General features: G+C 42.7%; 1 protein-coding gene across 1 annotated transcript; it reads right to left on the reverse strand.

Annotated features, from left to right (window-relative positions):
• Positions 1–44: 44 nt before the first annotated feature.
• On the reverse strand, positions 45–27,498 carry Abhd12b (abhydrolase domain containing 12B). The gene is made up of 13 exons (XM_034514577.2): positions 27,349–27,498; positions 21,033–21,160; positions 19,502–19,604; positions 17,629–17,748; positions 15,246–15,276; positions 13,408–13,453; positions 13,165–13,294; positions 12,704–12,741; positions 9,259–9,338; positions 3,019–3,101; positions 1,573–1,651; positions 948–1,066; positions 45–836 (listed from the first exon to the last, which is right to left on the reverse strand). Exons 1-13 carry the CDS (start codon positions 27,441–27,443, stop codon positions 809–811), a joined length of 1,080 nt encoding a protein of 359 aa, XP_034370468.1. The 5' UTR covers positions 27,444–27,498; the 3' UTR covers positions 45–808.

The following is a 27,498-nucleotide window of genomic DNA, read 5'->3' on the forward strand; positions in this document are numbered from 1 at the left end:
AGGCTCAATGCCCCAATGTAAGAGATGCTAGAACTGTGGGGCAGGAATGGGGGAAAGCACCCTCATAGAGGCAGAGGGGTAGGGGGAAGGGATGGGAGTTTGTGGAGGGAAAACTGGCAGGGACAACATTTGAAATGTAAATAAATAAAATAGCCATTAAAAGTATAATCCAGATGCTAGAAAACTGCTTAGAACTGTTTAATGCCATTTAAATGAACTAAGGTAAAATATTTTCTTTCTTACACTACTGTTGGAATCCAAGCTCCAGGCCGCTGTCTGGGTCTGTTCAAGCTGTTATAACAAAAGGTGCTAATCCAGATAACTTACAAACAACATAAATTTAGTCTCACAGTTCTGGAGATGTAAGATGTCCAAGATGAAGAGGCCCACAGGCTCTGTATCTGGTGAGAGCCACTTTCTGGTTCCTATGGTACCTTCTCATCCTGTCCTTTCCCGATGGAAGAAACAGAAAGAACTCCTTTAGACCTGTGTTTCATGGACCTAATTCCATTCATAAGAGCCTGGATCTCCACTTTTGAAAGCCTCTGCTCCTGATACCATCACTCTGATAAGTAAATTTTAACACAGGAGCTTGGGGGCATACACTGAGTTCATACACCAGCATCCACCTTACAAATATCCCCAGCAGGTTTCATAGGTGGGCATTGAATTCTGATGCTCCACATTGAGGATTTGGCGTGATTCTCAAGGCAGCCAATGGTAAACTACAGAACCTTCCATACAGCTTTGTTTATTCAAATGGCAGGTGACCTGTGAAAGTCTCAATGGCTTCAGCTGGTCCCAGCCTTCATGCCCACTGCTGGCTCAGGAAGTCTCTGCAGAAAAAGGACTTAGGTCAGCTCACACTTGGGCTACTAACTCAGCACTGCCTAGTCACTGTTGCAGCTGGGGGATGGGGAAGGGTCACAATTAGCAAGCATTCTCACCTCACACTTCTTATCAGCATGGGGCTTTCACAGAGAAGGTTGTGATGGAAGCCAGGAGGAAAGACAACCATTTTGACCCTGTCTTTGTTCCTGTAGGCACTGCGTGCAATTTCATAGAGCTGCAAAGGCAAGAGTCAAAAGTACAAAGTTGTACACAGCCATAGACCTCCTGGTCTGATTTTCCTGAAAGGGAAAGGAACTTGGGGAGCTTCTCATCAAGTCAGAGGCTGGGGGACGCTCCAGATTGTCAGGTGTCGGTTTCTACAGCTGCCGACCAGAATGCCTATGACTAATAGAGAACACTAATGAAGCCCGTGCTCCCTTTGAGCACATCTCACTGCAGAGGCTCAGAGAATTGTTATGGGCTCCAGCACAGGTTTGTTTAAAGGAAAATGTTGTTAAAGGTTACATGGGAGTCTCACTTAGCCACAGGCCCCAGGTGAGAGACCAAGGTCTACTCCCAACCCCAAACTCCTTTAAACTAAGTAGCTAAGGACGCTGATGCTCACTGTTTGGATCAGGGAACATGGCTCTTTAGGGATATAGAGGATCCGCTCTAATGTCAGAGACCTCTTCGATCCAATCAAGGGCCAGCTTGATTGAAATGGTAGAGCTCTTGGGCTACCTGCTTTCCACACTCCAGAGGCACTGTCCTGTCGTCTTCTCCATGCAAGATGAGAAGCGGGGACGACAGAAACTTCACACTAGGAGCAGATGTGAGAGAAACGCCCAGTTTGAGAATTCAACCTAAGCTCTTAAGTTACAGTTCTAGTGACACATAAAGTTTGCCAAAAGCACAAAAAATAAAATAAAATAAATTTTTCCTTCCAAAAGTCACAGCTTTATGTGTGCAAAACTTCACCTGCTAACCACTGTATCCTCATCCACATTCCCCTGTTTCATTTGCTCATACAACTGAATTGAATTAACTCACAAACTACACATTAAAATGATTGACTGTGTTCTGCTAGTAGACATTATCTTTCTCTTCATTCTACTGCACTGTGTAATACCTGAAGTGTTTTAATTAAAAGCCTACAAGATAGGGAGATGGCCCAGTGGGTAAGAGTACTGGATGTTCTTCTGGTTGACCCATGTGACAGTTCCTAATCATTTGTAACTCCAGTGCCAGGGGATCTGACACCTCCTTGGGCACCGGACATACAATATGCACAAAGTACCCACACACATGAAATTAAAATAAATAAATATTTAAAATGGTATGAAATAAAATAACTCAAAAATCACAAAACCACCAGAGAAGCTGAGTCTCTCTGGTAGCAATTTATTTACTTCTCCCTATAAAAATAGAGAGTGGCCACCTGTGGATGAGCATCCCACCTGCTTAGCCCAGTTTGGCAATACAAACGGTCCCTGACATGCAGAAAGACTTCCTCAGGCCCTACTCAAACACTTCCCTGTCCTTCCAAATTCATCACTAGAGGTTACTGTTCAGAAGGCAAGCTCAGATGCTGAAATAGGAAAAAGGATATAGTAACAACTGCTTATTTAGAAACATTCTTTTTTGTTTGTTTGTTTGTTTGTTTGTTTGTTTTCGAGACAGGGTTTCTCTGTGTAGCCCTGGCTGTCCTGGAACTCACTCTGTAGACCAGGCTGGCCTCAAACTCAGAAATCCACCTGCCTCTGCCTCCCAAGTGCTGGGATTAAAGGCGTGTGCAACCACCACCGAAAGGCTAGAAACATTCTTAAATTATTTCTAATCATTGTATCTATGGATCAGCTGGCTGGTATACCATGGGTTTGGGCTACTTGGGGATAAAACCTAGCAGTGAATGGTCCCCCATAGATAGTTAGACTAGACCCTAGCAGCCTTTCACGGGGTCTATAAAGATGAATGAATATTTATGACATCAGAGAAAGCACAGATTCGGTGAAAGCATTGACTCAGACATAAGGACAACAGCAGATCCTGAAATGTGTAGAAACCCTACTCCAAATCTAATGCCCATGTCCTAGAACCAGCACAAAACCCAGAGAGATGTAATGCCTATGCCCTGGGTTCCCACCATGGCAGTTCCTCAAGAGTTAGAGCAGACACTGTTTAGCTTACTTTTCATCATTAGGGAAGACTATTCTGTCTTCTTTAAGGGCATCCATAAGCATTTTTAAACATCTTGGAAGCTTCTGGTAAATCTATTTAAAAAAAAAAAAAAAAAAAAAGGAAAACCAAAGATGTTAATGTTTGCCCCACAGCTGTCTAGAACACATGTTGCAGGATCTCAACAACCTTCCCATACAATCTGCTACAGCTTCTCACTGTGTGAACCCTAAATAGCAACAGAACAGCCACTCTCTAACTACACTAAACTTTAGAAAAACACTTTTGAATCTTGAAAAGTAGTTCCTGTAAATGAGGAGTTTGGAAGGGGGAAACAGAAATGAGCAGAGAAGCAACACACATATCAGTTCTAGCATCAAAGATAACCAGTGTTAACATTTAGTTGTATCTTTCTGTATTACTTCATTTCACATGCACGTGACAGACACTATTCCTCTGCTGGCAAGGGAGCAGAAACACACAAAATCTAAAATTTGCTTCTTATGCAAATAGAATTAACTAGTTTATTTAGGGAACAGCATTTAGATTGGCACATTCTGATGAGGGTATTTGACATGAGGATAATTGGGTTTAGAAGATTTGAACACTCTAAATGGTAGAACATGGTTTACTTTAAAAACATTTCCAATTTTGATAATGGCCACAGGACACTAAATACAATTAACTATCTTTGTTGTTTGGTTGGTTGGTTTGGTTTGGTTTGGTTTGGTTTGGTTTGGTTTTTCAAGACAGGGTTTCTGTGGTAGTCTTGGATATCCTGGAACTCATTCTGTAGATCAGGCTGGCTCCAGAGATCTGCCTGACCCTGCCTCTGAAGTGTTGGGATTAAAGGTGTATGTCACCACCACCCAGTGACAGCTGTCATTCTCCACATGCTGAATTTCCCCTCTACTGTCAATCTGCAGTAAGTAGAGTCGGAGCTGAACCCACCTCCCGGTGCAGTGATTATGTCATCACATAATTTAGCTCAGAATCCCTAAAGACTTCTGTTATAACTTAGAACAAAGGGCAGAGGCCAGGAGCCCTGCCCAGCACCCACCTCCCACCTTCCCACACCCACAAACTGAATCCCAAATCGAAAATTGCCCTCTGTCTACACTGTGGCCAGCCCACACCACTCTGCCTTTGGATTGATGCAGCTCCCAGCTTCCATCCTCCCCTCCTGTATCCTAGCACTGGTTAGCTTAACACCCTCCAAGGATGCTTAGATTGAGCTGAACACCTTGACCTTTGAGGCCCTGCAGAGATGGGTGGCTGCCTCTGTCCCCAACCTTTCCTTACTAAACACCTTGCTGCCTCTGTCTGACTTGGCTGCCTTCTGCTTCTAGAATAGTACAAACTTCATCAAAATGACAACCTTTCTGCCTTTCTAGCAGCCACAGATATCTGGTTTTGCCTCAGCAGGTCTCAGCTGAGTCACACTTTCCTTCTCCATTTTTTTTTTTTTTACCAACTCCTCTCATTCTCCTTCAAATTCATGGCTGATTTTATTCACTAATTGTTATTCCATGCATATATGCATATGTGTGTATACATATATGTATACGTATATGTAAAACGTATATGTTCCTAAATATCCTGTTCAATCTGTATAATGTTACTTGTATGTGTGTTTTCAGGGCAGTTTTATAGATGATGTTTTCCAGCCTAGTGGACGTCTTGCCTTCAACCTTCCCTGTGACACAGTGTCACCCTTTTCATGGCATACAATCACATGCCATGTGAACCTGGCATTCAGAGGACACCTTGTAGGAACTGGTTGTGTCCTTCAACCATGTGAGCTCTGGGGAATCACATTCCAGTCAACAAGCTTAGCAGCAGGTGCTTTAACCCAGTGGACTGTTTCACCTAGCTTCCCAATTTTTAAAAAGAAGACTATCATGAAAATTGGGCCTATAACCTGCCACTGAAATGTGCTACTAGAGACTAAAGACTTCCTAAATGTTACGGTTATTTTTTTTTTCTGATCTTCTAGAAAGGAATTCACAATTCTATGGGGAGTTTGTTTAGTTCACCTACTAGCATGGAACAGAGAGGCCAGCACCAGGAAGAAGACTCCTGTTGGCCACTTAAGGACTCTCTTAACTTTGAGAGTCCTCAGATGCTTAGGATCTGCCTGGCCTGTACATTTTCAGCTCTCTGGGGATGATCTGCTTTCAGGTGTGGATTGGCCACCGAAGACTGCCTCTCCTCTCTGTCTTCTCCCTCTGTTTCTATACTAAGGTCAGGGTTACTAGGTTTGTTTTCTTTTCTTTGTCTCCTAATCTCCCCCAACCCCTTTCCTAGGGTTTCTCATGGGAGAAAAATTCAATAAGAGAAACCCTTTAGCAATTCGTCTTAAATTCTGAAGGAGTAAGAAGAAAGCAGACCCAGGTCAATCTCCTCCCATCATTCCTCACTTCCTACCAGGGGAGATGCCTTTTGAGACTAAAAGGTCATATGGTTACCCACAGCCCAGACTACAGAGGCATGCTCTTAATTGGTCTTCCTGCCTCCCACTTTCTTCTGTAATCCTCTTTTTAGCCCACTCTGACACAGAACAAGGGGAAGAAGGAACAGATATTGTTGCTATCCTACTGGAAGTTGGGTACATCCCATGCAGTATCTTATTTGGCTTTTTGGTAACAGTCTTGTGCATTTGCCATTGTCAACCACAGTTATGTTTTTTAATGAGAAACTTAGAGGACAGACCAGCTTAGGCAACAGCAGGATTGGGGGAGCCATACAGGACTAGGGGCAGAGACTAGATTTGAGCCCAAATCCATCTGGATCCTTCCACAAGATGGAGCGGATCACTGTGGTCACTCACGGCTTCCATCACACCCTACTTCTCCAACCAGAGCACGAGGTGGAAGACCTGAGCCGCTCTCTACCTCCCCTATGTCACAACGCTTATTGTATCGTACCCAGCAGGAATGATCAGGGTCTGGCACCACACGTGGATAGAACAGCTCTAGTCCCTGAGTGCTTATTATGCAGGTACAACTGTAGTTGCTTTTCATATATATGTATGTTCATTAATTTGTCACAGCACATTTGAATAAACTTTTCTTATCCCAGTTTATAGATGAGGCCACTAGAGAAGAAAAAAAAAAAATCCCAAGATTACCCAGCTGTGAGTGATAATTCAGAAAATTAAACCTGGACAGTCAGCAGCCAGAGCCAGGGTTCCTAAGGACTGTGAAATACTAGAAGAGAGTATCCCTCTAAGTCTTGAGGTACTCATTACATCAGTGGCTCCTGGTTTGCAATGTTAAACATTACCAAGGTGCAAAAGAAAAGCCTATTGACCAGAAACTGTAAGTACTTTAACTGGTGATACTTCCCTGGACCAACCACAGCGAGATGATCTTAGATGGAACTGCCAGACAGCAGCAGTCAGCTACAGCACTCAGTCAGTGAGCCATGGGATTGAAAACATCCCAAACCCCACAGTGCTGTGCTGGTAAGCTGCCATCCCAGCAGGGGAGGTGTGATCCAGGCATGGGTTTATCACTGCATGTCAACAACCATCTGTAAGCTTTATGCCATGTAAAATTGAATTAAACTTTAAAATCAAGAGAACCTGGGTGGGTGTAATAGTACACACCTGTAGTCCTACCTACTTGGGAAGCTGAGGCAAGAATCACTTTAGCCCAGGAGTTCTGGGCTATAATATAGCCCTCCTCCAATGGTCCCTGTTTCAGCTCCTGCCTCCAGGTTCTTGCCTTGAGTTCCTGCCCTGACTTCCCTCAGTGGGGAGAATAAGCCATAAGATAAAATAAACCCTCTCCTCCCCAAAATGCTTTTAGTTGTGTTTTATCACAGCAATAGAAACAGTCTAAGAAATGGTCTATGCATGGTAGAGTCAAGAAAGGGATCAACAACACATTGAATAATAATTTCCCAAAATATATAGGGGTTATGAAAAGTACTCTTACTTCTCCTATATGGTCAAAAAGAAATCACAATGATATTATAAAATATTTTAACTAAATGATAGTTAAGTAATTAAAATATTTATTTATTGCATATATATGTAGTGTGTGTGTGTGTGTGTGTGTGTGTGTGTGTGTGTGTGTGTGGTGTGTATGTGCATGTGCATGCATGCGTGAGCTTTCATGCCACAGTGCAAATGTGAAGGTCAGAAGACAACTTGTAAGAGTTGGTTCTCTCCATCCATCATGTGGGTTCCAGGGATCAAACATAGGAAATCAGAATGAGAATGGTCCCCACAGTCTCATATGTTTAAATACACATCACATCACAACACACACACACACACACACACACACACACACCTGCCACCATGGTAAAATTGTTTGGAAAGGATTAGGAGGTGTGGTCTTATTGGAAGAAGTGTGTCACTTGAGACAGGCTTTGAGCTTTCAGAAGACTCATACCGTTCCCACTGTTCTCTGTGCTTACAGATGGAGCTCTAACTTCCTGAAGCTGTAAGCTCAAGTAAACTCCTTTTTAAAGTAAGTTGCCTTGGTCTTAGTATTTTACTCAGCAATAAAATAGTAAATAATACATCAGGCTTGGCAGTGAGTGTCCTTACCCAGTGAGCACTTTGCCAACCCTCGAACAAGCTGACAGTTAAAACATATTTCAAAACTTATGGGATTCAGAAGGGCTTAGGTAGAATATATCCTAAAGCATACATTGAAAAATAAATCCCCCAAATAAATTACTAGATTATGTTGGGCACAGGGGTGCACACCTTTAATCCCAGTACTCAGGAGGCAGAGGCACACATATCCCTGTGAATTCAAGATCAACCAGATCGACAGAACTAGTTCTAGGACAGCCAAGGCCACACAGAGAAACACTGCCTTGAAAAAAACTGTGTGTGTGTGTGTGTGTGTGTGTGTGTGTGTGTGTATATATATATATATATATATATATATATATATATATATATATACATACACATATATTAATATAACATATTAATATAATACACTGGGCAGTGGTGGCACATGCCTTTAATCCAAGCACTTGGGAGGCAGAGGCAGGCGGATTTCTGAGTTCGAGGCCAGCCTGGTCTATAGAGTGAGTTCCAGGACAGCCAGGGTTACACAAAGAAACCCTATCTTGAAAAACCAAATATATATATATATATATATATATATATATATATATATATATATATGATATATATATATCATATATATATCATATATATGATATATATAATTTATATACATATATATATAATCCCTATGATGTCCTATTGCATCAAATAATTTAAAATTTCTGTCTGTATCTCCTCTAAACCTTTCATCAAACTCCTGTGCTAAGTAGTCATTTGCTCATATTTATTGTGTATACATGACTATAAACAACTGAATCCGGCCTGGAAAAAAACTGTAAATTTAAGGGTAATGAGCCAGATGTAGTGGCTCATGCTGTCATCCCAGAAATCTGGGAGCTTGTGACAAGAGGATTGTCATTTGTTGGAAGCCAGCCTGTGCTACACAGTGTGATTTCAAGTGTAGTCTGAGCTATGAAATGAAACCTATCTCAAAAAATAATAATGATAATAATGATAACAGGAAGGTTGCATGATAAATATTTTAGATTCATCTTGTTTCATTTTCTTGAAAAGATTGATGTCTATACCTGGAGTACTATGTAACAGCATTTTCTTTAGAATCTTCCTTATGATAAAATAACGTAAGAGCTATGGCTGGTATTCATAAAGCTGAAACATGTAAAAATTTTATTTTCAATTCAAAATGGATAATTACCATGGTAAATCTATATCCAATGAGTTTTAAAATTATAAAATGTGTGTTCACTTCAGCAACACATGTATATAAAAGTTATATAAAATAAAATATAAATATATACAGTTCATTAGTGGGGGGGATAAAACTTTCACTTATTGGTTCCACTGTTAGAGCAGACACTTGTGCCTTTGGTAGTAAACTGACCAAGCCTAGAACAACTCAGGAACATATGAAGCTCATTAAAGAAATGAGCCCTGGGCTGGAGAGATGGCTCAGAGATTAAGAGCACTGACTACTCTTCCAGAGGTCCTGAGTTCAATTCCCAGCAACCACATGGTGGCTCACAACCATCTGTAATGGGATCTGATGCCCTCTTCTGGTGTGTCTGAAGACTACTGTGTACTCATATGCATAAAATAAATAAATAGATCTTTTTAAAAAAAGAAATGAACCCTATTCATAAACGCCTGGATATACCAACAGCCTGGACACAGAGTAAGAGGAACGAGGGACTCACCTTTAGCAAAGGATAATTGATAGTCGCTTCCCACATGTTGGTAAATGGAGCTTCTAAGATAATGGCATCAGCTGGACATCCTAGAAAACAAAAAATAAAGTAAAAAAATTAACGAGTTAACTCTCATCTTTAAATACCAAAACACCACCTTCCCTAGATAAGGCGGGTCTTCAAGGTCTTGTATATGAACTGCCTACATCAAAACCATTTGTGAAATGTTTCAATATGCAAGCTCTTGAATCCTACAGAGTACATGAGATAGGGACTAAGAATGTGTGTGTGCACGCATGTGCATGTTCATGTGGTTGCACATGTATACGCAAGCATGCATGCACATGTGTACACATGACTATAGAAGTCAGAGGTCAAGCTCAGATGTAGGTCATCAGGAACCATCCATCTTGTTTACTGAGACAGAGTCACTTATTGATCTGGAATGTGCTGGTGAGACTAAGTTGGCTGACCAGTGAACTCTAGTAATCCTCCTGCCTCTGCTTCCCCAGTGATGGGATTAGAGGTATACCAACACAGTGGACATGGAGGCTTGGACATTTGATCCCAGGCTGTGCAAGGCAGAGGCACCAATCTCTGTGAGTGGTGTCTAGCTTGGTATACATAGTGAGCCCCTGTCTCAATAAATCGGTAAATTAATATCCCACCATCACACCACCATGCCTTGCTTTTTCACAGAGGTTCAGGGGATAGAACTCATTAAGCATAGCAAGTGCTTTACTGAAGCTATACTGAGGCACCACTCCAACTCAAGAATATAATTTTTTAACAAGCCCTCTCCTTCTTGAGTATCTCTATGTACATGATAATTAAACCCCCTGCCTTCTACTAAGACTACAAGACTTCCAGGGCTCGGAGAACATACAAAAGCAAACTATTCCATGTAGAAAGAGGCTGACTGAGTTGTTTCCTCAATGCTCAGAGAGCACATAGAAAATGTATGTGGCAGAAGGGTATGTATATGTGTGTATGTATGTATAATGAATATGCACTATATGCACATGTGTGCATAGATGCATATATGTAAGTGAATGTACATGTGTGTATGTGTATTTGCAAGTGTGTGTGTATGACATATATGTATGTATTGTGTGTGTGTGTGTGTGTGTGTGTGTGTGTGTGTGTGTGTGCATGCGAGTGTATTTGAAGGTACCTGAGGACTACTGATCTCTGAGAATTTTTAGAACCAGTACCAAGTGAGAAAAGCCCAAAGAATTTAAGCTGTCTTTCCCCACAAACTGATGAAACTCTAAATCAATAGTTCCCAACCTGTGGGTCATGACCCTTTAGACCGTTGGAAAACACAAAAATTTACATTACAATTCATAACACTAGCAAAATTACAGTTATGAAGCAAATTACAGCAACAAATTAATTTTATGGTTAGAGGGTCACCACAACATAAAGAACTGTATTAAAGGTCACACCATTAGGAAGGTTGAGAAACACCGCTCTAAATGCTTTCATTTTAATTGACAGGATTCAAAATTAAAACTGAAAATTATTGCTGTTCTCACACAACCAGGACAAAAAGTACTACTGTTCAGGGGGCTGTGGAGATGGCACGGCTGGAACAGGGGTTCCATAGAAGCATGAAGATCTGAGGTCAGATCCCCAGCAACCATACAAAGAACACACACACACATACGCACACAGACATGTGTACACATGCACATACAGACACATGCAGACACATTTGTGCACAAGTGTGCACACGTACACACACACACAATTACTAACTATTCAAGGTATGACAAGGAGGTGGGGAGACTCCAGACCACTTCTATGCATTTTGGCTGTGACCTCAAAGGACTTCATTCTAGGAGAAACAGTGCATTAGATATAAAGCAGTACTGATGAAGGTTGAGGGCGGCTCCATATCAACTTGATCTCTCATTGGTTCATGGCGACTTTATCCCACCCAAAATGCCTTGAAGGAGAAATGTAGAGTATTCCTGGAAGAAGAGAACATCACCCCAAGTTCTCAATTTATCACTGTCTAAAAGTAATTGCTATTATGCAATCAAAAATAACTAGGTCTACAAAGACCGAGGTTGTAAATCAGTGATGTTACACTTGCCTACCATGCCTGAGGCTCTGAGTTCAATGCCCAACTGCAAATTAAAAAAAAAAAAAAAAAAAAAAAAAGTGTCAAGTGTTGATGGCACATGCCTTTAGTCCCAGCACTCAGGAGGCAGAATCTCTGAGTTTGAAGCCAGCCTAGTCTACAGAGTGAGTTCAAAGATAGCCAGAGCTACACAGAGAAACCCTGTCTCAAAAAACAAAAACAAAAAAAACAAACAAAAAAAAAACAAAAAAACAAAACAAAACAAAACAAAAAAAACCCCTGAAGTCCAAGGGTATTTTTACTGGAGTTTGAGAGAAAAACAGCTTAGGCAGTCTGCACAGCTGCCAGAAGTCAGGGGTGGTGAAAGGGAAGAGAGAGAGACACAGAATTAGACAACGGTCTGTGGGCAGCTGCACAGGGGCATTAGAGGAAGCATGTGAACTCTGAGTATCAGGAAAAGCACACAGGATTTTTGTCTTTAGACAAAAGAGATCAACAAGCATGCAGGCAGGCAGACAGACTGACTGACTGACTGACTGACTGACTGACTGACTGACTGACTTATATAGACTGATTTATAGATAGGTAGGTAGGTAGGTAGATAGATAGATAGATAGATAGATAGATGACAGACAGACAGATGGATAGATAAAGAATACATGTTTCTCAATGAAAGTACACATATTTAGCAGTAAGGATCTGTAAGCAATGGCCAGACAAAACAAAACCATAAGCAATTGGTTATAAGCTTTTAAAAAATTCCATAGCAGCATTAGGATACTTTTTTTATCTAACACTTCTATACATAGAGTAAACCCTATTTTTTTTAATCTTTAAGCAAATGGTTTAGCCCTATTCACATCTATTCATAGAGATTCTAAATTCATAAAACCAGTGAGAAAGCAAGAAAGTAAGCTACACTTTCAGACTCGATTCATGATACACTCAGAACTCTGACAAACACCAACAAGATGCCAGTGTGACTATGATTATCATTGCAGAATATATTATTTTCCTGTCCTATCATTTAAATAAAACATCATTTTCGGAAGAGGACTCTTTGAGACTAAGACTTGGTATGTAGCTCAGGCTACTTCAAACTCAAGATCTTCCTGCCTCAGCCTCCTGAGCAATGGGATCATAGGTGTGCACTACCACACCCAAGGAAGTAATTTTAGCTCTTTTCTTAGTATTTATTCTTAATTTCACAGCCTGTAATAGCTGTACTTACAGTGCTAAAAATCCTTCAAAATTGGGGCACCTCAGGGGTCTATGGTTAGTGTATACACAAATTTCACAGAACCTCCTGGCTTTATATTTTTCTACCTCAAGCCAAAACTCTTCCACTCAGGAGTCTTCCATTACCTTTTGCCTCTAGTGCTCTCGCAGCATTTGTTACGACTCTGTAAAACAATGACAGCATGTGTGTGAAACATGTCAGTCAAGCGAATGCTGTGGCCACAACAACCCAAGAACCAGCAATTGATGGAAAAGCTCTGGACTGTCTGCCTAGAAAATCCAGATAGACACACAATTTTTCCCAGAATTGGCCCTAATGTAAGGGTCTTATTATTTAATGCTCTCACAAATTATTCCAGAATAGAGGTCAGCATCATAATTACACAGGAAGTTTAAGGGACTTGTGGGGAGAGTGTCTTACAAGCAGGCATACTGACAGGGCAGGCTCTTACTGTTTCTGGAGTGAGAAACCAAATAACTGAGGTGTCCCAGTTTGGCTTCCCTTCTACTGCCTGCTGTGTCTTTAAAGACATAAAACCCCTCCAAGGACCCAGCCACCACAGGACATGTCTTGAGTTTGCACTTACCCTGTCCCCAGAGAATGGCCCCACAGACATACAGGAGTTCTACCACTTCTTGCCTTGGTCCATTCATAGACACAAATAGCATCTGTGGTTAGTCCCTCCTCTGTGGGTGTTCCTGTAGAATCCCCAAACCCTGGCAGCAAGAAGAGACAAATGCAGGATCATGCGCTCCAAACCAAGGAGTCATCAAAAGCCTTCTGCCCCCCATGCCCTGTCACATCTTTGTACAATGTTCTCTACACATACCTCTGTAGTCCACAGACAAGACATGGAAGCCGCCATCACTCAGCACCTGTATACCACATGAGCTGTTATCATTTCAAATGAGAAGATACAAACAGAGAAGACTCCTCAGCAACATATCTATATTCCTAGTTGTAATGAAAGGCTGGGATATAGCTCCCTGGTAAGGCACATACCTAACATGTTCAAAGCGCATGATTTGAACCCCAGAATCACAAAGATTCTGTATTTTTTAAATCTAGAGGTAAAAGTTGTGCAAAAGATGGAAAGCAGCCTAGGTCACCCACATCTGGACTCTGCCACGAAACAGCTATACAACCTTAGCCTGTTTGTTAAACATTCAAATATGTAAATAATATTCAGGGCTGCTGGAAGGTTGTATAGATATTGTATTTATGCACCTGACTCCATATCACAGTTTCATTTAGGCATCTCTAGAGCTGGAGGTGTGGCTCAGCAGTAGAACACTAGCCCTGCAAGCTCAAGGCCCTGAGCTCCATCCCTGAGACCACACACACCCTGAATGAATGAATGAATGAATGAATCTCTCTGATAATAAAACACTACACAGAGTGTGGGGTGAGGCAAACAACATCATGGAGAGGTGCTTTATCTTGAATATGCTCAGATAAAAGATATACTTTCAACTAAAAAATAAAGAGATTGCCACTTGAATATAGGAAATCATTGCCTAGTCCCAGGAAAGTAAAGAAAAAATATGAAAAGTGCAATTTTAAATGAACTGAAATACAATAATATACAAAGACGAAATATTCTTAAAGATATATTTTGTAGATAAAGAAACTGAAGTGAGCCTTCAGACTAACTAGCTAGAAGTTACACAGGTAGTTATGGGCAGAGCCAAGATTCTGCCTCGACCTGTGTGCAGGTATGTACTGTGCCTTCCTACTACAGGGGATGTGCGTGGCTCCACCCCATCAGGGATCTTCAACATTCAGATCAAACTATGAGTAAGGAACTAACTGGAACTTTCTGTTTGAGCCAGGCTACACAGTCTTCAAAAAGTTAGCCAACACATAGAAACTAAATACCAGGGATGTGGTAGACCCATCCGTGTGTAGCTCATAGCATCCTACATTGAGGAAGGATAATAGTAACAACCCTTACCCCCCAATATTTACTCTTGGGAAAATAAACAAGGCACGAGAACCAAAATAGATGCCATAAGTATTCGGTAGCTATAGTATTGAAGTAAATTCCAGGAAAATAAAAGTGAAGTTTATTATAATATCAGTGGGCTAGTTAGCAGTTACTTATGAATGAACTGGAAAAGGTATAGCCTTTAAATCGGTAATTGTGACCCTACATTAAAAACATGGAAAATAGGACTGAGTGTGGGATAGGAGCCTAATTGCAGCACCTTGGGAGGCAGAGGCAAGCAGATCTCTGTGAGTTCAAGGCCAGCCTGCTCTATAGTAACTTCTAGGCCAGTCAGGGTTACATAACAAAAAAATGAGAAAATAAAAAATGTTTATAAAACAATGTTAAAGCATGCAATAAAAATTTGTATATAGGTACAACAATGGTATCAAAGTTTTTTTATGAGAGAGAGAAAAGACCAGTGGAGAATGAACTCAAATGAAGGTAACTGGGTTAGGAAAGGAGGAAGAGAGGGAGGAAAGAAAGGAAGAAATAAAATGATAATAAAGATCTTTGTCTTTAAAAACAAATCACCTGTCCAGACAGACTCAAAAGATTTGTGGAAATGAGACCAAATTCATGAAAGGGTTTGGGGGCCCAGAGTTATTCTCCTGCACATGGAAGTGCACACACACACACACACACACACACACACACTCCCTGTGGCCTCTCAGGCATACCTGTGCCAGCTTAATTCTCACAGGAGTCGCCCTGTAGAGGAGAGAGACAGATGGAAAAAAAAAAAACAAAAAAAAAACAAAAAAAAACAAAACACAAGAATTAGGAACTACTAAGACAAACTCAATAAAAGTCACTCTTAGGCATCGATCAGACTCAGTCTTTCCCTCTTTCCATTTTAGATTTGTTTGTTTAGTTCGGTTGTTGTTTGAGACACAGTTTCACTGTTTAGCCCTGAAAGTTGACCTCACTGAGCTCACACAGATCTGTCTCCATCTCCCAAGTGCTGGCATTAAAGGAGTCTGGGGCCACACCTGGCCTAACAACTCTGGTCTGTTTCTTTATTTGGGTTTTGAGTTTTGTTTTCATTTTTTGCTTTGTTTTGTTTTTTAGTTAAGAGAATAAAGAACAGGAGAAAAATAAACGTTTCTTAGTGGCAAAGCCAGCTCGCCTGTGTCAAAGCAGATGATTGAATGATGAAACCATCACCCGCCCCACCCCCACCTTTCTTTGGGTGCACTGGTCTCCCCAGGGCTTCCCAACAGGAGCTTTTAATAATGTACTATAACCCATCTCCTCTGAGTTCTGTGCAACAGAAAATCCCTTTAAGAAAAAAAATGGCCTTAGAGCCAAAGTTGTTCAGTGAGTGAGTTGTGGAACTCCCAGAGCATCTATTTACAGCAATAAACTCATTTCCTAGAAACAAAATGGAGCCACATTTCAAATTTTATATACAACTTTACTTGACTCTCCCATGCCTAAATACACTGATTTGGGTGCATTAACAAATCTCTTGAGACTTGCTGTTTGAGAACTGGTACTCAGTACTCAGTACCCTGCTGGCTGCAAGCTGATATTGCAGTGCAGAGGCTGAGGATGGTGCGGCCCAGGAATCTGAATCACCTGAGTACAGTTTCAGATTCACATGGAGGCACAGGCATGGTGGTATAGACTACTGATCCTTTAAATAAACTACCGTAACACTGTCCAACTTCATAAATCAGAACAACGTTACACAAGGCTGACTACTGTTCAGTTTCACTAAAAAATCTCAGGGAATGTGATTCCAAAACAGAGCAGGCACACTCCTGGAGAGAAGGCAAGACTTGACAAAGCCATCACCTGACAGAAAATGACAGGCAAAGAGGCACAGGCAAGGTAGCCAGTGGGTAGGTTCATGAGCCCATCACTTGGTTTGAAATGCCCCACCCCCACTCCCACAGACATAAGTGAGATCTTGGGTTTGTGCTACCCTGCTCCTCCCCCAGGCAGAACAGTCCTGCAGTTCCCAACTGACAATCATCTGGGCCAGGGAAAGCTTTGACAACACATCAAAGGACAACAGGCTTCTGGGAGGCCAGCTCTGTGACAATGCCAGACAGGGACCACAGAGACCCAGGCATGAATATGTTAGAGTGGAATTTATCAGAGTCCCCAGGTTCTGTGCTCAAGAGTCCCCAGTGACTTCTCTCAGGTGTCAGGCTTCTGATGAATGGAATTAATAATAACTAATGGACTCTATACTGTCATTTTCCGGAAGAGACCACCAATGTGGAAATTGCTCTTTGTTTGCCCTTTAACACATTCCTAGACCTTTTCCAGCCAGCCACCCATGGATCTGTCAATTCATGGAGTATTTGGAGACTATTTGGAACTTGCAAGCATTACAACAGGAATGCGTGTCACATAGAAAGCTTATGCATATATTCAAAGCAATACAGGGGGATATTTTACAGGCTACATGAGGAAGATTGCATGAAACCATTTGGAAACAATTATTTCTAGCAACAAGAATGAGAGCACACCAGTCTGAAGCTAAGGGGAGAGTGGATAGGCAAATAAATATTCTTTCACACAATAATCTGAGGTCCCAGTGGCCTTTGTGCAAGGCCATGGTGGTTCTGGCCAGTCTTCTGTTCACGGTTCTTCTTGTTAGACATATGGATGAGAAACACACACACACACACACACACACACACCCGCCATGATACCCTCCACTTCCAGCCTGCTAGCACTAGTTCTTCTTTGTTTAAAAACAACTGATTCCATTTTGATTCAATCCATTATCTTGAATAATCTTGAGGAGTAAAGAAACCAGTGGCTTCATTGAAATCGAGATGGACGTTCGAGAAGAATTATTATTCCCTCCCGTTCAGAAACAGACCCATGTCATTCTATATTCAGATTGCTTGTTTAAAGAGACTGTGTTTGCCAAAACACCTTCACCTTTCAACTAAGGAGTAGAAACAGACAAAGGTGTGTCTGAGTTTGAAAACTGCCTTCACTCTCCCATAGCTTAGAAATGCTCCTAATCTTTCAAAGATAAATAAAGAGACAGACAGACAGACAGACAGACAGACAGACACACCAAGCAGACATGCTGACCTGTGTTGTGCACTGCCATGGAGATAAATAATAATCGGGTTCCCATCACTGAGAGCTGCTTCATACCAACATCGACACTTCCCCTTGGCCTCTTCCCCCCGGCAGCTGGGGACTGTGTGCCTATGGAGTAAGGAGAGATTTACTATACTGCAGAGCAGAAAAGTACTTCCTTTCCATGTATTTATGAGAGAGATTATGTATCAAAAACAACAGCTGTGTATATACATACTTTAAAGATATTTTTAAAGTCTTATGTAAGCAACACGTGCATAAGCTAATAATGTAATCTAAGAGCACAAAATATCTGAGAAAAATTGCTACTGCGACCCCAGCACCCCACATGGGGCGAGTTAACTGTTTACACCTTTAATTCTTCTAACTTTGGTCTCTAAGAAGTTTCCAAGATGGCAGTTCTTAGCCACAAGTCACTGAAATGGCAACAATGACAAAGGTTGAAACAAGTAAACAAGAATAGATATTTATTTACCCAGAATTTAAACATGAACCCAAGCTAATCCTTTTTTTTCCTCTCTGTAACTAATATATTATTATGACACTCATGCATTTCAATAGCATCTTATGTTTTGATGCTTGGGTTTCAGCATACAAGCACATAACAACTTTGAACATACAATTAAAGATGTTCAACAACATGATGGTTAATCTTGGTTGTCAACTTGACACACCTGAGAAGAGGGAGCCTTAGCTGAGAAATAGCCTCCATCAGATTGACCTGTGGGCATGCCTGCGGAGTGTTTTCTCAATTGCTAGTTGACGGAGAAAGGCCCAACCCATGGTGGGCAATGCCATCCCTAGGGCAGCTAGGTCTGGACTGAATAAGAAAGGCAGCTGAATGTAATCCTAGAAGCAAGCAGTAAGCAGCCATCTTCCACAGCTTCTTCAGCAGTTCCTGCCTCCAGGTTCTACCTCGAGTTCCTGCCCTCTTCCCTCAACCATGAACTGCACCTTGAAAGATGAAATAAATCCTTTCTTCATCTAGTTGCTTTGGTCATAGTGTTTATCACAATGTAAAGTAAAGCAGACAGCATTCTCCCACCACTAACTAATGGTGACTTCAGAGCACAAGTCGGGAGGTTGAAGGGAAGCCTGTAAGGTACCCCAGGAACCTCCTGATTATACCTGCAAGTATAAGAGTCATATAAGATCTCAAAACAAAGTGGCCACACAGGCTGCTCCTATAGGTGAGTGGTCAGGGGAGTTTAACCATTAAGGTTTAGGGCAGGTGGGAGAGACTGAGATAAGAAATCGATATTGGTAAGGACATGCTTTTCCAGGTGGGAGATAGAAGTAACCAGCAACTATGGCCACTACCAGCCCCCTCCCAGCTTCCCTTGAGTCCACGGATAAAAGACACAGACACACAATCATTTGTCAAGGAGTTAGTGTCTGGATCGGAGGGATGACAGCATGCGTGGATGGAGTAAGGCAGAAGAGGGTGGGACCAGAAACCAAAAATGCCATTTGAAAGACTTTGTAGTCTAAAGCAAAATGAAGCAGGGGGGTTGTCACAATAAAAGGAAAAGTGTGTGGAACAGCTTCTAGAAGCTCCCACAGACAGCCAGGTTCTACACAGGCAGGCAGTACAGCCCTGCTCCCCTCTGCTCTTCTAACAGAAATCCTGCTCTTCTCTCTCTCTTCCTCCCCCCCACCCCCCGTGTTTATGTGCCTGTGTGTGTGTGTGTGTGTGTGTGTGTGTGTGTGTGTGTCTAGCCATCTCTTTCTTCTTTCTATAGTTGATACAGGTAAGCAGAAGGATCACGGGCTTGGAGTGATGTTTCAGTGAACAAAGCATGTACATGTCAGGAAAGCATATATGAACCCGAGTTAGGAAAGTGTCAGTCAGCTCACTCACCAGATGCCAAGCAACACCCCAGGCTCAGACCTGAGGAAGAAGTTCACTGTGTGAGCAATCTTTGTCTCAGGTCTCTTTAAATCCACAAGAAGGGGACATTTAACTGTAAGGCAGAAATGATAGTCAGCCCATAGCATCAGGCTTCATGTCTGTTCATCGCCATTTTTAAAAAAGCTCCACCTTTATAAGCCAGTGGTTTTCAACCTTCCTAATGCTGTGAGCCTTTAATACAGTCCTCATATTGTGGTGACCCACAACCATAAAATCATTTCATTGCTACTTCATAACTGTAATTTGCTACCGTTGTGAATCATAATGTAAATATCTATGTTTTCCAATGGTCTTAGGTGACCTCTGTGAAAGGGTTGGTCTGTTCCCAAAGGGGCTGCCCACAAGTTGAGAGCCACTGTTGTAAGCAATTAGTTCTAAGTTGCACGATAAGCAAGAGAAGAGCTTATGCAATCTTCACCCTTTTCTCGAGCTAAGAGCAGAAGAAATCATTTCTCCTAAAAGGTAAATAGAAAGGACAAAAATAAATTCACAGGGAATGTCATTATCATTAACTATAAAGCAAAATATAGCTAGTACTGGAATACAACAGAGGGCATGACACTGAGAGCTAGGGCCCCAGTATTCTATACAAATCTCTCTCTATTCTCTCTCTCTCTCTCTCTCTCTCTCTCTCTCTCTCTCTCTCTCTCTCTCTCTGTGTGTGTGTGTGTGTGTGTGTGTGTGTGTGTGTTTCTGTCTCTCTTTGTTTCTCTCTGTGTGTCTCTCTCTCTTCTCTTACTTCTATAACTGATACAGGTTAAGAAAAATGACCAGAGGGCTGGGGTGATGCTTCAGTGGATAAAATGTTTGCTTGCCACACAAGCATAAGAACAAGAGTTAGTACCTACCATACCCACATAAAAAAACAGGCAGACATGGCAGCCAGCCTAAAATCTCAGCAACAGGGAAGAAAAATATAGCATTCTCTGGGTAAACTACTGAGACTAGCCAGATCTGGAACCAGTCTTCAGCAAGGGAAGACTGATGGGAAATACCCAACACGAACACACACACATATACACACACATACACATATACATACATATATATACACACACACACATACATACACATATATATATACATACACACACATATATAAATGCTCACATGCATACACAGACATACACAAAGACATGCATACATATATGCATATGCACACATATTCATATACACACATACACATATAAACATACAGGCACACACAGGTACATGAGCACACGAACATCACAGAGATATACACCCACATACATACAAACACTCAAACATACACACATACACACACTCACTCACACACACACACATATTCACACATACACACATTTTATAGCAGTTTGGATACAATACAGTAGGTTTCTGACCATGTGAGTCTAGCCAGGGTTTTGCAGCATGTGTCTTCCTTGTGTGGAGACTATAAGAGCAGTGAGTTCTGTATTGGGGAGAATTTCTGCAGGAATATTTATGACGAGTACATACTTACAAAAATTAAAATATATCAGCATATTCATCAGCGGAGGGAAAATGTGTTCCTTGAGAGATTTACTTGTGAAGCTTCTATACTCAGCAGCGATTTTCTGCTGGAGTGCTGAGCAGGAGCGTGGGAAAAGCCTGCAAAATATTGAAGAATAAGCTTTTCAAGATCAGCCCAAGGTTTGTCTTGGTTTGTTTTTCTCTTACAATTTAAATCCAGCTCCGGTGCCTTTAACCCTAGCACTCAGGAGGCAGAGGCAGGCCTGGTCTACAGAGCAAGTTCCAGGATGGCAAGGGCCACACAGAGAAGTCCTGTCCAGAAAAACAACAATATCAACAATTCAAATCCAATTCCAGAGGCTAACCCTGACATGTAAGCAAAATCCCTCATACAGCTACATGTAACTGTGTGAGGTAGCGCTGAGGGGCAGCCCAGCTAAGGAAGGCCATTAAACACAGCCCCTGACGGTCCCTGCAAAAGCCAAGTATGGCTGAAACAGAGAGGGAAGTTATGAGCATGCATCTGAGTGAACAGTGCTAGGAGGCCTAGACTGGACCCCAACGTTGAACATAAACAGCTTCTCAGCACATAGCCCCATTGGCTCTGAGTGTGCAGCCACTAGAACTACATCCTTCTGGCTGAGTCTCAGAAAGCAACCTGTGGTAGAAGATTCCACCTTTGAGAGAAGAAGGACCTATGAGAAGCAGGGACAAGAGAGAACCCCAAGGGGCTTCAACAGAGCTAGAGCCAGGGCATCTTCCGTGTGTATGTGTGTGTGTGTGTGTTGTGTTTGTTGCCAGTACGTATGTATGTGCACCATGAGTGGCTCTTGGGCCCGTGCATCTTTCTTTTACTGTTCTGTACAGCACAAACACCTTGTTGGGAGCCGACTTTAGCAGAAAGCGGCTAGATCAACTTTGCAGCCATCTGGAACCATATACCCTGACGAAAGATTTGGTTTTCAATAGCCTACAACAGCTGAAGCACACTCTGATATCCCACATATTTTGTGTTGCTGTTTACTGCCCCCAGCTGCAAGGTGCACGTGGTGGCCACGCCTGCAAGGTATTGCAGTTCACGTGCTGTCCACGTGCTATCTACGCCATACATGCCTGTAAGGCACACGTGCTATCCACGTCTGCAAGGCATTGCGGTGCACGTGCTGTCCACGCTATAGATGCCTGTAAGGCTTACGTCATATCAACACCTGCAAGGCACGTGGTATCCACGCGCCTACAAGGCACGTGGCAAAAGCCTATAAATAGCTCAGAATTCCCTTCAATAAACGAGACTTGATCAGAATCTCTGTCTTGTCTCCATTCTTCGCGTCTCTTCCCCTTTATCCCCACTCTCTCTCTCGCTAGACCCTGACCCTCGGACCGGAACGGGCAGTACGGGCTGCAACAGTTTGGCGTCCAACATCGGGCTCCAGTAAGCGCAACAGTTTGGTGCCCAAGCGTGGGGGGTTCGCGACACACCTGAAGCCAAAAGCCATGGCAGCCCAATGGTGACTGTCCACTAAGGCCACCTCTGTCTGGAGCCACATTTTTCATGAAGTTCAAGATTGGGTCCTACTTTTGAGAAGTATGTCCCCATCACTTGTTACACTTGTTATGCAAATCCTTTTCCCTGTGGTAACTGGTCAGCACTAATTGCTTACTGTAATGTTGTTTGATGATTGCCCTGATCCCTCTGCTATACCAGTTACCTGGTGGTAACTACTATCATCTTGCTTTGTGTATGAGGAGTGTCAAAAGTCAGGACTCCCTCCTTCCCAAGGTCACAATGAGTCACAGTCCCCAAGTCTGCTTGATCTCAGAATTTTGCCCTCATCTCCAACAAGATGTCGCAGACCCATTGAGTTCTATGTGTTTCTTGTTCATGCAAAGAGGACCCCACAAAAAGAACCCCAACAACAACAATGCAAGTTCCAAAATTCTGCTCCCAGTGAATGGTAATTTATGCTCCCTTCCTCCTCTGTCCCCTCATCCTATCTCAGAATCTCTTCCTTAGCTTCTTCCCCCATTTTCTGCCCCTGTATTACAGGAGCCTTCTGTTATGGAAATGGCTAAACTGCTAAACTCCCTGAGTGTTGATGAATTAAAAACCAAAGCACTTATCTATATCTAAAAGATGCTTGAAGAGACCTTATGAATCATGGATTTTAGATGTGTCTACGAGAACTGGAAAAAACTGTGCAAGCTCCAAGCAACCAGTAGTTCCTCAAATAAATTTATCACGAATGGGCAACTGCCTACCCACAGAACCAGCAAGAAAGACATGAAGAGGATTGTTTCATAACACTCTAAAGAAACCTCCAGGAAGTCAGCAGGAAGGGCAGGGCATTGTTTTAGAGATGAAAATCCCAGCCCCAGGCTCTGCTTTGAGCCCCAGATCAAGGCAACTGGAGCAGAGGGAGCAGGAGTCTGTGAGGGCAGGCTTCCTTCTAGCGAGCCTGCTAACTGTCTCTGCATCCCTGCATCCAGCATCCCTGCCTTGCCTTCCGGGCACCCCCTAAGTTATCTTTTGAAGGTAGGCAGGGTAGTCTCCTGCTAAGCTACCTTTTGAAGGTCTGTCTGCTTGGGGAGCAGAGGCATTGGAAGAAAATATGTCTCTTTCTTTCTTTTCTTCCTTTCTTTCTTTCTTTTTAAAGGAATAATTTATACAGGACCTTTTTCTCAAATAGCTCAAGGCGCTTCAGTGAGAGCCTCTACAGGAAAAAAAGAATGACCTGTTCCCCCAACATCAATAATGCAAAGGTGCTTCTTTTTAATGAGGGGCTTGTCAATTTGACTTCCCATAGATCAGTAGAGGATCAAAAGTCACCAGTGGCTAACAGACCTGATTTGAGCAGAGGATATAGTTTCTGGCCAGTCCTGGCTATAGGTTGACCACATCAAACAGCCACCTTGGAACCTGGGTGTTCTTTCACCTGCCTTTTGATCAGCCACAGCTGCAAACACAGGGTGCCTCACAGGGGCCAGAGGATCTTGCTGGGTAATTTGTCCTAGTGAAAACTTGTTGGAGCTTATGTTGAACGACCCATTCCTGTCCAGAGCATCCACAAGCCAGCTTTTGGGGACCCAGATCAGATGATATTTAGCCAGACAACTATCCCAAATATTAAGATATGTTGTACCTCCCTCCATCCCATGTGCTGACTGACACAACCAACATGTGCTGATCAAGAAGGAGTACTGGGTTATACCCCCTCCAGCAGGATCCATCTCTTTGCACCCTGCATGCACTCAGGTATTTCTTGCTGACAAAGCCTATATATACCTACCTTCCCTCCATGGTTCTGCCTCTTTTCCTTTCTGCCCTCCCTACTCATGAGCAGAGACTCAGATTGACCCTTGGTTGTTCTTTGGTTGCTCATCTACTCCACTATGTGCCAGATCTCAAGAACCATGTAGCATAACACAGCTTCTTTGATATCCCTCTCTGTCTAGCACAGGGCCAAGCCCAGTCAGTATCTGCTAACCCATATGGTGAAGACTGATAGATGCATTTTCTTTACAAGGGAGAAAGTAGCAATGGAGGAACCAGTGGGGATATGAGGGCTTCATCCTTTAACTTATTTATGTTTTAACTATAATTGAAAATTAATCAACATGAGTTTTGCAAGCACAGGGATTTTTTTTTTCCATTTTCTTTACTCCCGTTGAGGCAAAAACGTGATGGTTTAGTTCACTAGCCAAGTTAAGAGGAAAACAGCCTTTAGTTTTCATTAGAACTACTTGGTGAGTCTCAAATCATACCATGTAGAAGGTCTCACGTGAGAGATTTATTGGGAGGAAAAACAGAGGCAGCCTCTGAAAGAGGGAGAAGACAAGCGAGAAGGGGCTAAGGAGACCAAGGCTTTTATTGGATCCGTGGCGCATGCACAAGGGCACATGCGACAGGGGCCATGTACAAAGGGACATACACAGGAATGCCTGTTGGGCTGCTAGAGATGACGTATCTCATCGCTAGGTGCCTATAGAGCTGGCTATAAAGATGCCTGATTGTAGTGAAGTCAGTTCTAGCTGTCCATTGATGTGCCTGATTGCCAACATTCCTCCTCCTTGCATCTTTCCTGGGAATATTTTACATTTTTCTATTTTAGGATTTACTCTCATCATTCCATCCACCGTAGGTAGTAACTGTAGCAGATGAACTTTGTTGTTGTTGTTTTTGTTTTTGTTTTTTGTTTTTCTAGACAGGGTTTCTCTGTGTAGTCCTGGCTGTCCTGGAACTCACTCTGTAGACCAGGCTGGACTCGAACTCAGAAATCCACCTGCCTCTGCCTCTCAAGTGCTGGGATTAAAAGGTGTGTGGCACCACTGCCCAGTTTATCAGATGAACTTTTGAAATAAATATACTAACCGGGAACGTGTCTGGGTTAGGTTTTTTATCAGCTTGACACTGGCTAGAGTTATCTAGAAAGAGGAACTTCAATTAAGAAAGTATCTCCATTAGATTGCCTGTAAACAGCCGGGCAGTGGTGCCACACACCTTTTAATTCCAGCACTTGGGAGGCAGAGGCAGGTGGATTTCTGAGTTTGAGTCCAGCCTGGTCTACAGAGTGAGTTCCAGGACAGCCAGGACTACACAGAGAAACCCTGTCTGAAAAACAAACAAACAAAGATTGCCTGTAAACAACTATGTGGAGCATTTTCTTGATCAATAATGATTGATGTGGCAAGGCCCAGATCACTAAGGGTGCACTATCCTTGGGCAAGTGGACCTACATACTTCTAAAAGCAGGATGAACAAACAAGTCAGTAAGCAGCATTCCTCCATGGCCTGTCTCAGCTCCTGCCTCCAGGTTGAGTTTGTGCCCTAACCTTTCATCATGATGGACCTTAAGCTGTAAAATGAAATGAATCATTACCTCCCCAACTTGCTGTAGGTCATGGCGTTTTAGCACAATGGAAGGAAGCAAACTAGGACAATACTAAAACTCTGTCACTGCAGATAGTGGCTGATTAAGTGGTCTCCTTCCGCCTCACCCCACATCACCTCAGGCGCAGTGCTATATGGGGCTGAGCATGGTCAGCGCCCTGAGAATACTGGGGAATCCAAAAACAGTAAAAATCTGGAGGCTGGAACTGGGTCTGTGCCTCAGATGAAGAACTGCACCAGTAGGCCATTCTTTTGGGAATCATTTCTTGAGTCTTACTCTTTACTAATTAGTGATGCATGCAGCAGAGGATCCTGTCAACAACTGTTTTCAGCAAAATGGCCGGCTCTCCAGGACTATGAACTGTAGCTTTAACTGTCTACCTATGAGATGCTCTTTCCTGCCTTGTGAGGGCTGAACCATCAGCCACTGGTGTTATAGAGAACTGGAGGGTGGGGGGATTCTCATGTCAAGGGGTACAGCATAGGTAACTGAACCAATATGATGACACACCCACTCTCCAACCTCTGCACTGTGTTGGAGTTGGGGGGAGGTGGGGGGGGCGGGGAATACCACAGCAAAGATCCCTGTTGGTAGTCATCCCTGAGGCAATCCATAGTGACATCTCCTATGTGTAGTTGTGAACCGAGAATACTCTGTAACTAACACAAAATAAAATAAAACAGAAACAAGAAATGTAACAAGATTACCAATATCAACAAAACAAACCGGATACACACATCTCCTGAGCCCACTGCCTCAAACCCAGTACCTGGCTCCAATGCCAACAAGACTGAAGTGAGGGTGACTGATCAGACCATGGACTCATGGGAAGACAATGTTGAAAAACAAACAAAAGACCATGACAAACAGACATTTTCAGTCATAAAGAATGTTAAGAATTTACACAGGTAACCCCATACATACGTAGTGATTTCAATACACCCAGAAGTTCAGCCAGTCATTTAAACAAACATGTGGATACCCATACCTGATGAGCCAGGGATCTTTCTCCACCTACACAGGCCTTTGACCTGAAAAGATTGCACCTCCGATTACAGCACATCATACATTGTGGCTGCCTCTATTATTAGTAATATTTAAATTCATCCGGTAGAGTTGTAAATTGAGCAGACAAGAGAAACCATCTTTCTGAAGTCTCATTTCCAAAGCCCTTATACATTTCTGAAAAGTCAAACCTGTCTGCCTCTCTGGCCTAGGTAGGATTTGAACACTGGGATAAAGCTATCTTCAAGAACTCAGGAGTTAGCAAGGATGTGAAAAGTCCCCTTACCCCAAAGCCAACCCTAAAGCTTCAATGCCCTCCACGCCTAGGTGAACTATAAACGGGTTCTGGACAGGATGGCCCCAGCAACTGCCTTACCCATGCCTAGAACTGGACAAGGGAGCTGTGAAAGTGATAGACCCAACCACACTTACCTCAGGTTCCTCAGGACCATAGCCCACCAGGAGGCAACACAGGAACAAGCAGGGGGCCCTGGCTCCAAGGCTGCATCACAGTCCCTAGCTTCCATCCCGAGGTGCTGCCACTACAGAGGGAGCTGCCATAGGCTTCCAGAGACCAGGCTT

Source organism: Arvicanthis niloticus, chromosome 11 (assembly GCF_011762505.2).
Source record: "Arvicanthis niloticus isolate mArvNil1 chromosome 11, mArvNil1.pat.X, whole genome shotgun sequence".
NCBI classification, from domain to species: Eukaryota; Metazoa; Chordata; class Mammalia; order Rodentia; family Muridae; genus Arvicanthis; species Arvicanthis niloticus.